Raw genomic sequence first — 16,559 nt, forward strand, 5'->3', positions numbered from 1 at the left:
TGGTTGCTAGGATCAGGAGAATACATGGTTATGGGGGTCAAGCTGACCTAAAACCGATGCGAAACGAGTATCAATTATAATCTTGACAATGCCAGTTGCAATCTTAACAATTTCAATTATAATCTTGACATTAATCCAGGTATTGGTTTTAATCATATGTAGGGCATAGACAAATTACATTTTTATCATTAACCCAGGTGCAGCCTATCCACTTCCAAGCTTGAGCGATCATGCTAGGGGGTTTCTATGCTCTGCCTAGTGTGATGTAGTGGACTGCTATTGTTCAACTGTTTTAGACCATAGTTTCAGAGCAGAGCCTCACGGTGTGTGTGTGTGGGGGGGCACCTTCCCAGAATGGAGTCTCAGGTTCCCCAAAATGGAATCCCTACTGTCAAGGTGTTACTTCGCCTGCACCCACATGGGATACCTGGATGAAGCTCCTGGCTTCTGCCTGGCCCAGGCTTGGCTGTTGCAGCCTTTTAGGAGTAAACCAGCAGATGGAAGATCTGTCTTTCCCTCTCTCTATGTAAGTCTACCTTTCAAATAATAATAAAGATTTATTTATTTATTTGAAGGCAGAGTTACAGAGACAAAGCGGGGGGAAGGGAGAGATATGGAGGTCGACATCTTTCATCTACCAGTGCATGCCCCAAATGGGCACAATGGCCAGAGCTGAGCCAGGCTGAAGCCAGGAGCTTCTTCTAGTATCCAAGTGGGTGGAGAGGCCCAAAGCCTTGGGCCTTCTTGCACTGCTTTTCCAGGCACATTAATAGGGAGCTGAATCAGAAGTGGAGCAGCCAGGAATCAAATTGATGTCCATGTGGGATGCTGGCATTGCAGACAGCAGCAGCCTAACCCACTGCACCCAACTCTGGCCCTGAAAATGCTACATTTTGAACAGGTAAACCACGAACTGAACATAGGTTTGGACTTGTAAGTTAAACTGTTGACATCACAGAAACAATGGGGGAAATGAATATATAAGTCATTGATCCCAAAAGTGAAAAAATTTCCAAACTTCTGGGAAATAATAATAATAAAAAGTCCAGAGAAAAGACATTTAGGAAACACAAGTCCACTCTGTAGAGCACCAGAATCTCAAGTTCATTTGTTACCACACTTTTTTTTTAAACCGATGACCTTTATCAAAATTGCCATGCTGATAACTTGATTGTGGTCAAAGCATTTTCTTCCAGCATCACTGGGAACTCTTCCTGTAGCACTTGAAACAGGTGTCAGGCTGGCAGGACAGAGTTTTTCAGTTCTCAGACATGTACAAGCCTGGTGGGAGCTCACAGTTGGCCAGTGGGGATTCTCCAAGGCCAAGCTGAACAGGAGTGGGAGCCAGGTCATAGAGCTGCCAGGAGTTCCCCCAAGTTCTGGCTTTTCCTTGTAGGTGATAATTGGGAGGCATGTGTTTCTAAAGTTCACCTGAATACTGATTTCAGGGACTATATTTGTGCTGGTCACACCTACACTGCAGGGCTCAATACACAGGATTGGGTGTGTGTTGGTGTCATAGGCAGGCATATAGGATAAGCTGTGGCTTAGCAGGTTATCGCCCTAGCCTGAAGCACTGACATCCCATATGGGTGCCAGTTTGAGAACTGGCTGCTCCACTTCTGATCCAGCTCTCTGCTGTGGGCTGGGAAAGCAGTGGAGGATGGCCCATGTCCTTGGGCCCTGCATACGTGTAGGAGACCTGTAGGAAGCTCCTGGCTCCTGGCTTTGGATCTGCGCAGTTACGGCCATTGCAGCCATCTGAGGAGGGAACCAACAGAGGCAAGATCTCTCTCTCTCTCTCTCTCTGGCTTTCAAATAAATAAATAACATTTTAAAGGTTTTATTTATTTATTTGTGAGATAGAGTTACAGAGAGAGAGAGAGAGGGAGAGACAGAGAGAAAAGTCTTCCATCTGCTGGTTTCCTCCCCAAATGGCTGAAACAGTAAGAGCTGGGCCAATCCAAAGCCAGGAGCCTGGAGCTTTTTCCTGGTCTCCCATGCGGGTGCTGGGGCCCAAGCACTTGGGTCATCTTCCACTGCTTTCCCAGGCCACAGCACAGAGCCAGATCTGAAGAGAAGCAGCTGGGACTGGAACTGGGATGCTGGTGATGCAGGTAGAGGCTCAGCCTACTATGCCCCAGCAACGCCTGTAAATCTTAACAAAGCAAGGTCAATGCACTACTCAGTGAACATCCCCCGAAGTCAAGGTCCACAGGAAAAATATGAAAACTCTCCTGAGTTGTTCAGGTAGAAAAAGAGAGATTGTCCAATAGAGGTTGATGATTTAGAAGGTGAACCCTACGATTGGGCAGTGTGGGAGCTGGTATGTTGACCTTTGCCAGTGATGTCTAAATAATGGCATGAGAATAGAAGTGACTGCCTGGAGTTGGGGAGAGCATAACAGCAAGTGAATTCACCTGGTCAAAATATTCTTTGAAACAAGTTTGATGGAAGAGGGAAAGGCACCATCTAGTGGAAATTCACGGTGCTGAGGTAATGAACTTTGAATTACAGGACAAAAAAACAAAAAAACAAAAAAAAAAAGCCAGGGAAACCGGGCTAGGTCCAACTTAATTTTTTAAAGATTGATTTATTTATTTGAAAGTCAGAGCTACACGGAGAGAGAAGAAGGGGGGAAGAGAGAGAGAGAGAGATCTTCCATCCTCTGGTTCACTCCCCAACTGGCCGCAATGGCTGGAGCTGCACTGATCTGAAGCCAGGAGCCAGGAGCTTCTTCCAGGCCTCCCATGCGGTGCAGGGACCCAAGCACTTGGGCCATCCTCTACTGCTTTCCCAGGCTGTAGCAGAGAGCTGGGTCAGAAGTGGAGCAGCCTGGACATGAACCAGTGTCCATATGGGATGCCGGCACGGCAGGCGGCAGCTCTCCCCACTATGCCACAGCAACGGCTCCCCAACTTAATTTCAGTTTGTTTTCTCTAAGCCCTAGTCTCCTTTCAGATGTCCAGTTCTCAAACTATTCTATGGAGGTTTTGGCTGTTTTGAATAAATTATTTCAATGATTTAATTACTGTATGATGTTAGACTTATATTGACTTTTTTTTTTTAAGATTTGTTTTTATTTGAAAGAGTTACAGAGAGAGAGAGAGAGAGAAGAATCTTCTTCCCAGATGGCTGCAACAGGCAAGGCTGGGCCAGGCCAAAGCCAGGAGCCTGGAGCTTCTTCTGAGTCTTCCATGTGGGTGGCAGGGTCCCAAGCCCTTGGGCCATCATCCACTGCTTTCCCAAGCCATTAGCAGGGAGCTGCATGGGAAGTGCAGCAGCCAGGACATGAGCCAGCACCCGTGTGGGATGCTGCCACTTACCCACTATACCTTAATGCTGGGCCCTTATGCTGACTTCTGAAAACCATTTATTTTTGTGTACCTGAGAGGCTGAGTGAGAGAGAGCAAGAGAGAGAGAAACCTTCTGTTTGCTGGTTCACTCCCCAAATGTCTACAACAGCCAAAGCTGGGTCAGGCTGAAGCCAGGAACCTAGAAATGCATCCAGGTCTCCCAGTGTAGGCTATAGGGCCCATGCACCTGAGCCATCACCTGCTGGTTCCCTGGCTACTTTGGTGTGAAGCCGGATTGGGAGCAGAGTAACTGGGACTGGAACCCACACTCTGCTATGGGCTGGGGGCATCCTACGTGGCAGCTTAACAAGCTTTGCCACAATGCCTGCAGTCTTATATTCTTTAACGTCCTCATTCGCTGTGCGTCTCTGGCCTCACCAGCCTCCAAATTCTCGGTTATCAGTTATCATTTGGCCAGGGCTAAATGAGAAAATTAGTTCCCATGGGTGTTCAGTGACTGGAGATACAAATGGAGATTCTGGAAAGCCAGTTGTGCCTAGGGGGAGCTGTGTGTAGGGTGTGGCAGGGGCTGGAGAAGGGCTGGGTCTAAGGCGTGCCTAGGGTGGCCATCCCAGGTTTATATTAAATGAACGCTGTGCCAGCAGCCCTCACTTCACTGCCCAAGAAGATGGTCTCAGGAGGGCTCCCAGACATGGCTTCCAATGGTGAGTTTCCATGTGCGGCTTTCGGCAAGGCCGGGTTCTCGCTGTCCTGGTGTTCTGTGGGGCTTTGAGCTTTTGTCTTTCAGAAGTGCAGGCTCGTGGTCCAGGGGCCACTAGTGTCACAGGTGTCATTGTCTCTGGCTACCGCCTGGCTGAATGCAGGGGTAGGATTTCCCAAAGGCTCAGGTGTTTAAAAATTAACCCAACTTGGGGTTGCCTTAAAAAGTTTTCTGCATTTTAAAGATGTACCTGGAAGTAGTTTAGGTAGAACAGTGTCTTGGGTTCCCTTCAGAATGAAGGGGTGGGAGGTGTGGGGAAAGATGGGAAGGGTAGGGGGAGGAAACAGCCTTGGTCGTGTAATGCTGGAGCAGGGAACTTCACAGTGTCGGTGGAATAGTGGAATTCAGAAATGTTTTGGTGCAAACAAACTTTGAAACCAAGAATAGGTGTTTCATGATATTCGTTTCTCTGAGGACTTCTTCTATTGGAGCCAAGTTAGATTCTTCAGGCAGCACCAGCTGTTGTGGCCATTTGGGGAATGAACCAATGGATGGAAGACCTTTCTCTCTGTCTCTCTCTCTCTCACTGAGTAACTCTGCTTGTCAAAAAATAAAATAATAAAATAAAATAAAATAAAATAAAAGCTGGAGTTCCGAAGTCTTGGGTTCTGGCCCTGACTTCTTTCTCTAAACAAGCACTGGGTGAGAGAAGTCCTGGGTCAGCGCCAGTCTGTCTGGCAGCTTGTGAGTGTGACATCTCAGTCAACTCGCAGAGGCCTCCCAGCTCTAGGAGGTCTTCAGAAAATCCTTGGAAAGTGCCCAAGGTGGAGGGGGAGCCCTCCCAGCTCCTCACTCTGTCCTGGAGGCAAAATCCAAGGCCCCAGAACAATGGTGCCCTTAGGGTGTGAAGCCCTTCCAGAAGCTGCTCTGGACCACAGGGGAGGGAGGGGCCTCCCAGGTGAAGATTGTGGGCTCAGCTGCCAGTTTTACTGCTGAGATTTTATTTAAACAAACAAATTTGATTTCAAACAAAACAACAACCAGTGTGTTTTTAAAATGTGTGTTCAAGGTATACACATTGCTGGTCAGAAATACTGGGAACTTTTCCTGTGGAGTTCTAGTGAGTGGCCGGGCTGGGGGTAGGGACCAGATACCCTGGAGCACCTCAGCGATAGATGCTCCCCAGGGAAGTTTTGCTGGGAGCAGAAAGCGCTCTTATCCCCTCTTTGCCTGTTCTGAAGGAAAGAGTTCCAACCAACAGTGTGTTCTCTGTTTGAATTTGGGTTTATACAAAATGCTTTACACCAATTATTCATATAATCAATATGTTTAAAAACACTTATTTATATTTATTTGGAAGGCACAGTTACAGAGAGAGAGAGAGAGGGATCTTCCATCTACTGGTTCACTCCGCAAATGGCAGCAAAGGGCCAGGGCTGGGCCAGGCCGAAGCCAGGAGCTTCTTCCCGGCCTCCCACATGGTGCAGGGGCCCAAGCACTGGGGTCATCCTCTGCTGCTTTCCCAGGGCTAAGCGGGGAGCTGGATGGGAAGTGGAGCAACTGGGACTTGAGCTGGCACCCATATGGCATGCTGGCACTGGAGGCAGAGGCTTAACTTGCCATGAAACAACACCAGCCCTGAATGTATAATTTTTTTTTCCTGGACAGGCAGAGTTAGACAGTGAGAGAGAAACAGAGAGAAAGGTCTTCCTTTTCCGTTGTTTCACCCCCAAAATGGTTGCTGCAGCTATCGCGCTGTGCCAATCCAAAACCAGGAGCCAGGTGCTTTCTCCTGGTCTCCCATGCGGGTGCAGGGCCCAAGCACTTGGGCCATCCTTCACTGCCTTCCCAGTCCACAGCAGAGAGCTGGACTGGAAGAGGGGTAATGGGGACAGAATCCGGTGCCCCAAGTGGGACTAGAACCTGGGGTCCCGGCACTGCAGGTGGAGGATTAGCCAAGTGAGCCTTTGGCCCCGGCCCTATAATACTTTTAAAAAATTTTTGTGGGGGCTGGTGCTGTGGCACAGAGGGTTAATGCCCTACCCTGAAGCATCGGTATCCCATATGGGTGCCATTTTGAGAACCGGCTGCTCCACTTCTGATCCAGCTCTCTGCTATGGCCTGGGAAAGCAGTGGAAGATGGCCCAAGTCCTTGGGCCCCTGCACCCACGTGGGAGACCTGGAAGAAACTCCAGGCTCCTGGCTTGGGATCAGCACAGCTCAGGCATTGCAGCCAATTGGGGAGTGAACCATCAGATGGAAGACCTCAATCTCTCTCTGCCTCTCCTCTCTCTGTGTAACTCTGACTTTCAAATAAATAAATGTGTTTAAAAAAAAACCCACATAGCTCCATTTCACTGCCAAATGCTTAAGATACTTCTTAAAATTTTATTTGAAGATTTATTTTATTATTTGAAAGGCAGAATTACAGAGAGGCAGACAGACAGAGAGGGAGAGAAAGAGAATAGGGAGAGGGTCCTTCCATCTGCTGGTTCACTCTCCAGATGGCTGCAATGACCAGAGCTCTGCCAACCTGAAGCCATGAGCTCCTTCCAGATCTCCCATGTGGGTGCAGGGGCCCAAGGACTTGGGCCATCATCTGCTTTCCCAGGCTGTGGCAGAGAGCTGGATCAGAACCAGTGTCCATATGGGATGCCAGCAATGCAGGCAGCAGCTTTACCTGCTACTCCACCGTGCCAGCCCAATCCAGCACTTCTTACTGGCACTTCTCTGTCATGCTGTCCCCCACAGTCCTGCTCTAGTAGCTACTTGGTGTGCAGGTGTGCTCTGGGATCAGAGGCTAGAGAAAGCTGAAGGAAGGGGAGTCGAGGAGAACAGCAACGGGCTTTCGGGGTTTGTGTATTTGGAGGTTTGGTGGCTGACTTCCTGACCCTTTCCTCAGCTCTGCTCTCGCTCTCCCCCCTTCTCTCTCCCTCTCTCCCTCTCCCCCCTCTCCCTTTTTGTCTCTCCCTCTCTCCCCATCTCCTTATCTCTCCTTCTTCTCTCCCCTGCCCCCTCCCTCTCCCCCTCTCTCCCTCTCTCCCTCTCTGTCTCTCTCCACACGTGCTCATTAGCGATGTCCACACTATATTTTGAATGTCACAGTTTCTGTGATGAAGTGTCTCCGGTTTTGCCTTAGATAGTCTATAGTATGTTCAGATTGACCTTTTTAAAAAGATTTATTTAAAAGACAGAGTGACAGAGAGAGAGACACACAGAGAACTGCCATTCTCTGGTTCACTCCCCAAATGGTTGCAATGGCCAGGGCTGGGCCAGGCAGAAGCCAGGAGCATGGAACTCCATCTGGGTCTCCCACATGGGTGGTGGGGGCACAAGCACTTGGCCAGTTTCCACTGCTTTCCCAGGGGATTCAGCGGGGGGCTGGACTGGTAGAGCAGATGGACTCAAATCATTGCTCATGTGGGATGCTGATGTCCTCAGGGGTAACTTAACATACTGCAGCCCAACCCCCGGCAGCTAGGTTATACCCTTTGAAGCAGACATATGAAGGTTGTGAATTTGGTTTGCAGTCCTTGTAAGTTTTTTCACTTAAATTCTGATTTAAGAAAAACAGGATTGCCTCGTGTCAGTTCTTCTGGTGGCCTCTGCAGTAGAGAACTGTGCCAACGTTGGTTTGTCTGTAAGGTCTGCTCCCCTTCCAGCATCCGGGAGATGAGCACACACCAGAGGACAGGTTTAGACCCTCGGTGCTTTCCTCCCGCTGGCATGTCTGACATGGGTGAAGGAAATGACCTGTAGACTTGGTGTTAAATCTTCAAGTGCCATTTAGTTGATTGACACAGTGGAGGGTATGCCCACTTTCGACTTCATTGCATTGAGCAAAAAAGCCCACGCAGTGATAACAAGCAATAGGGGTACCAGACCTATCCTTGTCAATCCGTGTTAGTCCTTTGACACTTTGCCCCCATATATTTAAATTATTGTTTACCAGACTGTCGTCAGCTGGTTTATTTACATTACCTCAATTACTAGTGTGGCTGAGTGTTTTCCCACCATCTCTATCTTTGTAGTATATCAATTTTCACTAAAGAAAACCTTCTTCACTCCTGTTACCTTTATGACCTAAATACTATCATCTTCTCACCATAAGTTTCAAAAGATATGCCCACAGTCCATTATTCATTTTATTATGACTAGGTAAGAGGGAAGGTATCACCTTTCTAAAATTTTATTCTCTCACAGAGGTCTTTTGTTTTTCTGGATCTTGCTAATATTCTTGTGTTTTCTCTCTCTGTATTTTTCAGGAGACGGTCATGACAACATAGAAACACAACATGGAAGAAGACAAGGAAAAGCACGCCATAAATTTACACCTGAGGAACTGCACATACTGAATCAATCATTTGCAGAGAGTCCTTATCCCGACTATACGACCAAGGAGGAACTGGTCAAAAAACTCCATTGTTCGTTTTACACAATCGAGGTACATAAACTACGTAGATATTTACATGAATATATCTTTGTGGATAATAAGAAAAAAGCAACTAATTATGAAAAAGTATAACAGCATTTCATCACATAAGACAGGGTTGACATTTGGTCCCATTTCTTCATCACATTGTGGATGTGACTATATTAAAGTATAGTATGTGTTATTTTTGATAAAGATTTATTTATTTGAAAGTCAGAGTTACACACAGAGAGAGAAGGAGAGGCAGAGGGAGAGAGCAAGGTCTCCCATCTGCTGGTTCACTCCCCACCTGGCCTCAACAGCCGGAGCTATGTTGATCCGAAGCCAGGATCCAGGAGCTTCTTCTGGGTCTCTCATGTGGGTACAGGGGCCCAAGCACTTGGGCCATCTTCCACTGCTTTCCCAGGCCATAGCAGAGAGCTGGATTGGAATGGAGCAGCCAGGACTTGAACTGGTGCCCATATGGAATGCCAGTTCTGCAGGTGGCAGCTTTACCTACTATGCCACAGTGCTGGCCCCAATTACTCTCATTTTACAAAGGAGAAAAAGTAAAGAGTAGAGGTTCCACAAAACACTTAGGGTAAGGTATGAAGTAATACTGCTAAGTTATGGCAGACGCTTGCTTGTTTTGGGTATGGCCTTTGAAGAAAATGACATTTAGAATATGATTTAGAATACGTTGAATTAGGAATTCATTCTGGAAAAGCAGTTGGAGTAAAATAAGCAAGCTAAGAGAATGTATTTTGAGAACAGCTGCTTCATGTCTAAATGCAGAGGGTGCAAATAGGTTGGTAGAAGATTTGGAAAAGTAGGGATTTGCTCATACATAAGGACCCGTGCCTCCTGTGAAGGCAGATGGGAATCCAGAATTGTGCACAATTACATGATTTTAATTATTATAAATGTATATTTATATATACATTTACATATCATATTTACTGTAAATGCATTCTCGTATTATAAATATAATAACACAGGAAGCCCCAGGAAAGCGTGCTTGCATTTTTCATGTCTTACTCAAGGTCACGAAGCAAATCAGTGATGACACTGATCCTAAGATGAACTACAAAATTCTCCTACATTGGCGAATATATAGGCTCGAAAGTAATTTCTGTTTCGTTTCTTTTTTAGAACTGGTTCCAAAATAAAAGAGCCAGACTACCAGCCAAGAAGAGACGCAAAGTGCTTGAAGCCAGGATGCCGTATGCACTCCCTGTCCGAGGTCCCCCAGGTGTAAGCCTGCAGAATTCCCAGGAGTGGTCTCCCAACGCTGCCCAGGCGGCTGTGCTGGACAGAGCTGTCTACTCCACTCCACGTGCCCAGGATTGGTCTCCCAACGCTGCCCAGGCATCTGTGCTGGGCGGAGCTGTTTGCTCCACTCCACCCACATGGGAGGTTCCCAGCCCGCTCTACGGCTCCTGGGATTCTGGGGTTCGAGGTGCTCAAGAGGCACCGAGCTATGCTCTGGAGAATCAAGGGAACGTAGGAGGTGGATCTTTTCCCCGTGGCGTTCCAGGAGCAAGGTTTATTCATCCTTTTTCATCCGCACCGTATTTTGGGAGGTCCAGGTCAGAGATGAGGGTCATGCAGCCTGATTGGCCTTCCCTGCTACCCGGTGTTCCCAGTGCTCAGGGAGCGATGCAACAGCTGCAGGAGCAGAAGAGCTCTCTTCGTTACCCACCATGTGAAGAATGGCAGCAGAATGGCTGGGGAACGCACCCTCAGCAGCCCCAGCAGCCTCCGGATTACTGGCAGGAGCTGCCCTCCCAGGACCAGTTTCCAATGCAGCAGAATCACAACAGCGCAGAGAACAGGGTGCCTTTTCCTCTGTCCCAGCAGCAGCCTGGAGATCGTCAAGGTGATGGAGAGCTCATGTTCTTGCAGGTGTTCAGCACAGCTCTGCGGGTACTCAGTTCTACAACAGAACCTCACGAGCAAGATACGCAGCAAGAAGGTGCCCGAGATGCCCAGTTCTGAAATCCAGGACATTTTGAAAGAGGAACACACCGGTGCCAACTTCTGGGACTAGAAATGTGGCTGCAGGAAATGGCGTTGGGCTTTTGAGTCAGCAGATGCCTGTGATACTACAATTGTGTACCTGGGAGTCGAAGGTTCTTGAAAGAAAGGAACTAGCTCATAGTGTACATCCTTTGTGTGCGTGGCTGGTTAGGGTTGTGGACGTATTTTCTATCATGTTGGCATTTATATTCTTGAAGGACATTTTGTACTGGTAGTTATTGTAGGGGTTTGTGTCATGTTAAACTAGGATTATAGGAGTTAGTTATGCTACCTTTCTTACTATTTTCTATAATTTTGTACAACACTACACTTAGCCCTTCATTAAACGTTTGGATTTTACAATGACGGCTCTGATAGATTCATTATAGGGAGATTTTGCCTCCTGATCTCATTATCGTTGATTAGAAACTATCATTTCTCCTTGAGTAACTTTTGAGATTATGATTTCTAATACTAAGTTCATTTCATCTAGGGATTTTAATTTACTGCTATAAATTATCTGAAGTACCATTAGGGCTTTCATTCGTAGAGTATTTGTGTATGTAAAATGTGTTATTTTCAAGTTTTAGATTCACATCTTCTAATCTTGGTGTTTAATTGCCAGCTATTTGTCCCTTGGAAGAAAAGTTTGGAGAAAGACCCAGGTTGCATGGACTCCTTTAAATTTCACCATGGGTGCGGTCCCTCGTTTTGAGCAGTGTATGTTGCTGCCTCCAGGGAGGGAGGGAAATGTGAAAAAACAGCTCTCCCCGGGCCGGCGCTGTGGTGAAACGGGTTAACACTCTGGCCTGAGTGCCGGCATCCCATATGGGCACCGGTTTAAAACCCAGCTGCTCCACTTCCGATCCAGCTCTCTGCTACGGCCTGGGAAAGCAGAAGATGGCCCTTGTCCTTGGGCCCCTGCACCTATATGGGAGACACAGAAGAAACTCCTTGCTTCCAGCTTTAGATCTGCACAGTTCCAGCTGTTGCAGCCAACTGGGGAGTGAACCACCAGATGGAAGTCCTCTCTCTCCCTCTCTGACTTTCCTCTCTGTGAAACTCTGACTTTCAAATAAATAAATAAATATGAAAAAAAGCGACATCTCTCCAGAGTCCGGTGCTGTGGTGTAGCGGGTAAAGCTACTACCCCATATGGTTGCCAGTCCAAGTCTCGGCTGTTCCACTTCTGATCTAGCTCCCAGCTAAGGCACCTGGGAGTGTGGTGGAAGATGGTCCAAGTCCTTGGGCCCCTACACCTATGTGTGAGACCCGGAAGAAGCGCCTCATCCTGGTACAGCTCCAGCCATTGCGGCCTTTTGGGGGAGTGAAGCAGTGGATGGAAGACTTCTGTCTGCCTGTCTGTCTCTCTGTCATTCTGCCTTTCAAATAAATACATCTTTAAAAAAAAAAATCTGTAACTCAGAGAGTAGGATTTAGACAACAGGCATGGGCAGGCAGGGGCACAGCATCTAACAATTTATTCTCTTGGCTTGTTTTCCCAAGAATATTCCAAGAAGAGTGATCTTGCAATGCTGCACCCCCAGGGATTGGGCCTCACAGCAAGGAGAGCTGCAAGAGCCCAGCAGGAGTTGGGTTTTGAACACACGATGCGTGCTGCTGTGGGTTGCTTGAGCAGGTAGGGCCCTCTTGCTTCTCTTTTTCCTCTATCCCAGCCACTCCCTCACTCTACAATCCCTCAAAAATGGCTTCTCACAGAGGCAGTAGTTTTAGGGAGTTGTACTTTCCAATCTCCTTGTCACAATAAAGCTCTCCTTTGAACTGCCGTGGGAGACCGATCATTTGTTGACTCCCCAGGCAAATGGACCCCTTTTGTCTGATATATGGAGGGGCAGGGGAGCTGCTCTAGGACTTGATGAGAAGTGTCCACTCCAAGCTAGAGGGGTGGGCATGCGGCCATATTTGTCCTGTAGTTTGGGGCCTTCTCAATACACAGTTGCTCCTTACGCACAGAACCCTGGAAAGCCAGCCAGTCATTTCCTGCGACCTCTTTCAAAGCAGGACTGGGGACCGGAAGTATGCAAGTGTGTCATGTCCAGTCCTGGTCACTTGGTTGTCAGGCACCACCCAGTGACCGCATGTGGCAGCGGGCACCCAGTCTCTGGCCCTAGCACCTTGCATCTGACTGTGCAGAGAAAAGCCCAAGCATTGTTTCTGGTGGGAACTGGGACTTTGTGTCTGGCTATTACAGACCTTCACTCTGTCTGGTGTGTGGAGGCTCCAAGGGGCCCACTGTGCAGTGCAGCACGGTGCAATACTTCCAGCAGGGAGCCAGAATCAGGAACAGCAGGGTGACAGGTGTCAGGGCAGCTGCGGTGTTGACCTGCTGGGGGATTGGGGCAGTTTCTGGTCAGCTCTGTGCCTCCCCTTTAAGGTCTTTGATGTTCCTCTGCGACCTCTGCTGGCCGGTGGTTGTACTGCAGAATTTTCAGGTGACATAGTGTACCTTAGAAATGCATTATTCATTGACTCAGGTGAGATGTGGTAAAAATCAACTCCTAGAGGACATTTCAAAGGTATTTTTAAGTGCTCCGTCTCCACCGAGGTCCCCCTTAGCATGGTGAGCCTGGTTGTCCAATCGCCACCACAGTAGATTCACAGCAGCCACAGACATGCTGATGGTTTCCTCAACACAGACTGTGTGATCCAGACCCACAGGAGAGTCTGGGTGGGGGTGGGGGGCACATCTTCCTCTTTGCATGCCCTTCCTACAATGTCCCAAAGTCACACTGAGCCCCATCGAAGCATCGGGCATGGACGCCTGTGGGGCCACCTCAGGGCTCAGCTCCTGGTCCTCCAGTGGAAAGTAGTTCCTGAGAAGACTTGGCCACTGCCACCCATCCTCAAGGCCACCCCACCTGAGCCGTGCGCCAGAGTGGACCCTGGGTTCGAGTCCCAGCTGCTCCACTTCTGATCCCGCTCCCTCCTAATACGCCTGAGAAAACAGCAGAGGAGGGCCCCTGCATCCTTGTGGGAGACCTGGAAGAAGCTCCTGGCTCTTGGCTTCAGCCTGGCCCAGCACCGGTGATTGCTGCCATTTGGAGAGTGAGCCAGTGGATGGAAGACTTCTTCCTCTGTCTCTGCCTCTGTTGTAACTCTGCTTTTCAAAAAAAGAGAATAAATATTTTTTAAAACCACCTTTCTTTGGACTTTCCATGGACTTGGGCCATCTTCATCTGCTTTTCCAGGCCACAGCAGAGAGCTGGGTCGGAAGTGGAGTATCTGAGACTTGAACCGGCTGCCATATGAGATGTCAGCACTGCAGCCAGAGACTTTACCCGCTATGCCACAGTGCCCTTCCCTCCCACCCCACCCCCCTCCCCCATTCATTTTCCAACAACACTGTGAGTTGCCATTGCTAACCCACTCAAGGCAGCAAGTCAGTGAGGGAGTAGAAGGTTGCCTTTCTGAGCTGAGCCAACCACCTCCTGTTACAGAGAAGGTGAAGGAGTCCAAGAAGGCAAAAGTCCTGCCTGGAGGGAGCACTCATTGGGTCCTTGGGGATGGAACACACAGCCTCAGTGAGGACCGTCCATGCTGGCCGCTGTTTCAATGGCAGTGCCCAAGAAAAGGCAGAATGGAGGATGGCATGGGGGCCGTGAGAACGAGGACATTGTGGTCAACCCACGTGAGAGTCCCAGTGCTCTCCGAGGCTGGACCGTGTGCCCATCTTGTCTCCAAACCACTTTGAGCATCTGGCTGCTTTGAGCTCCATAGCAGGAAGTGGGAGGGGTAAGGAGTGGCTGCTTCTGACCTTCAGGAGCTGGGCCATGCCCTATACCGTGTCCTAGAGCTGAAATCATGTCCTTTCCTCTCTGTTCTTCTCCCCAGGCCATGCTGCTCCTCCTCCTGACCCCACTGTTCCTGCTTGCCCAGCCCCGGGGATGCCTGGAAGAAGAGATGAGGACCTACTCCCAGAGGACAGTGAGCCTGCACCCTGGTCTTGTGTGGCCCAGTGGAAGACAGCCTTCCTGGTCGAGATGGACAGGATGGCAGAGAGGGCCCCCAGGGTGAGAAGGGGGATCCAGGTGGAGCTGGGACCAGGGCTTGTCCTGATGGCAGGGGTGGGCGTTGGAATTGTAACCGATCCAGCGCATCTGGATAGCTTGTGACGGAAAACCCGGAGATGGGATCTTCCTTCCAGGGGGTTGGTTCCCTCTTCTGCAGCACCATGTCCATTCCATCGGCTGGCAAGTGAGCAGCTTTCCTGAGCCCCCAACTGCCTCCCTGTATCACCCAACCCTCCTGGTTCCTCCCCAAGGCCCCAGCTGGCTCCCTCCCTAAGAACAAGCAAATAGTAAATTACCCCAAATAGTTGGTAAATTACTGATATTTAGGGCCCTCTAGAGCCCTTTTCAGATAGCTAACAGGTGTTCATTGACTAAATGATGCCTACGCAGAGTGTTAAATATCTTCAATATTTAATTAAACTTCACCACATGAAAAGTGGGCAAACACTCAGGCCTAATCAAAAGGGTTTTCCCTAACACATTACAGGGGGAGAAGGGAAGCTCACATTTCTTTGCTTGGCCCTATGCTGGGGCATTCAGTGGAGTAGTTCATTTAATCCTCTTAAAGGTCTTACAAGGAATAGGCTAATCTCCCTTGATGGGGAAGGAAACCGATGCAGAAAGGCTAAGCAACAGCCAACCAGAACGTGACAAAGGCATGAGTTTCTTTTATTTTTTTTAAGATTCTTATTTATTTATTTCAAAATCAGAGTTATACAGAGAGAGGAGAGGCAGAGAGAGAGAGAGAGAGAGAGAGAGAGAGAGAGAGAGAGAGAGAGGGAGAAGTCCTCCAGCTGCTGGTTCACTCTCTATTTTCACAATGGCCGGAGCTACACCAACCCGAAGCCAGGAGCCAGGAGCTTCCTCCATGTCTGCCACACAGCTGCAGGGGCCCAAGGACTTGGGCCATCTTCCTCTGCTTTCCCAAACCATTAGCAGGGAGCTGGATGGGAAGTGGAGGAGCCAGGACACTTTGCTAACCCCTGGGGCAAAATTATTTTTTATTTTATTTTTTTAAAGAGTTTTATTTATTTGAGAGGTAGAGTTACAGAGAGAGGCAGATACAGAGAGAGAGAGAGAGAGAGATTCCCTCAGCTGGTACACTCCTCAAAGGCCGCAACGGCCAGAACTAGGCCAGACCAAAGCCAGGAGCCAGAATCTTCTTCTGGGTGTCCCACATGGGTGCAAGGGCCCAAGCACTTGGGTCATCTTCCGCTGCCTTCAGCAGTGACTGCTAAGCCTAGTGGTTACGGTGCCAGTGCCCCATTATGGAGTGCTTGGTTTTGATAACTGACTCTGTTCGCAATTCTAGCTTCTGTTTTTAAATTTTTTTTAATATTTATTTATTTATTTATTTTTGACAGGCAGAGTGGACAGTGAAAGAGACAGACAGAGAGAAAGGTCTTCCTTTGCTGTTGGTTCACCCTCCAATGGCCGCCATGGCCAGCACACTGCAGCCGGCGCATCGCGCTGATCCGAAGCCAGGAGCCAGGTGCTTCTCCTGGTCTCCCATGGGGTGCAGGGCCCAGGCACTTGGGCCATCCTCCACTGCACTCCCAGACCATAGCAGAGAGCTGGCCTGGAAGAGGGGCAACCAGAAGAGAATCCGGCATCCGGATCGGGACTAGGTCCTGGTGTGCCGGCGCTGCAGGCGGAGGACTAGCCTATTGAGCCGTGGCACCAGCCTCTGGCTTCCTGTTAATGCAGACCGTGGGCAGGGAGCGGTGGCAGTAATAGCTTCAGTCACTGGATTCCTGCCACCCATGTGGGCCACCAGGATTGAGTCCCTGCCCTCAGCCACCATCTGACTACTTCTCAAATAAATAAAAATTTAAAAAGATAAAAGCCTCTTCGAAAGACACCAGTGTGGTAGGCCTGGCATTTGGTGCAATGGTTGGGACACTTAGGATAGCGCCATCCCATATGACACTGGTGCTAGGCTTCAAGTCCTGGCTCCACCCTCAGTTCCAGTCTCCTGCTGATGCGGACACTGGGAGGCAAAAGTCGATGGATGGCTCAAGCAGTTGGGTCCCTGCCACCCATGTGGGAGACCCGGACAGGATTCCTGGCTCCCAGTTTCG

The 16,559-nt window shown here is 49.0% G+C and overlaps 1 protein-coding gene across 2 annotated transcripts; it reads left to right on the forward strand.

Moving 5' to 3' along the window:
- Positions 1 to 3,831: 3,831 nt before the first annotated feature.
- On the forward strand, positions 3,832 to 13,566 carry LOC149122046 (cytoplasmic polyadenylated homeobox-like protein 2). 2 transcript variants are annotated; one of them, XR_016221008.1, is made up of 3 exons: positions 3,832 to 4,021; positions 8,283 to 8,474; positions 9,581 to 13,566. XR_016221008.1 is itself a non-coding variant. In XM_089313548.1 (3 exons), exons 1-3 carry the CDS (start codon positions 3,943 to 3,945, stop codon positions 10,424 to 10,426), a joined length of 1,104 nt encoding a protein of 367 aa, XP_089169674.1. In that variant the 5' UTR covers positions 3,832 to 3,942; the 3' UTR covers positions 10,427 to 13,566. The 2 variants fall into 2 exon arrangements, 1 of the variants encoding a protein (XP_089169674.1); XM_089313548.1 differs by having other exon boundaries at positions 8,283 to 8,461.
- The last annotated feature ends 2,993 nt before the right edge of the window (positions 13,567 to 16,559 follow it).

Source organism: Oryctolagus cuniculus, chromosome 15, assembly GCF_051225735.1.
Source record: "Oryctolagus cuniculus isolate XC-2025 breed Fujian yellow rabbit chromosome 15, ASM5122573v1, whole genome shotgun sequence".
In the NCBI taxonomy this organism is placed as follows: domain Eukaryota; kingdom Metazoa; phylum Chordata; class Mammalia; order Lagomorpha; family Leporidae; genus Oryctolagus; species Oryctolagus cuniculus.

Excerpts from the sequence above, each read along its gene's own strand:
- LOC149122046 (XM_089313548.1), top strand. The coding sequence starts at position 3,943 with ATGAACGCTGTGCCAGCAGCCCTCACTTCACTGCCCAAGAAGATGGTC. Across the intron at positions 4,022-8,282 it reads CCCAGACATGGCTTCCAATG|GAGACGGTCATGACAACATA; the intron begins GTGAGTTTCCAT and ends TGTATTTTTCAG. Across the intron at positions 8,462-9,580 it reads GTTCGTTTTACACAATCGAG|AACTGGTTCCAAAATAAAAG; the intron begins GTACATAAACTA and ends TTTCTTTTTTAG.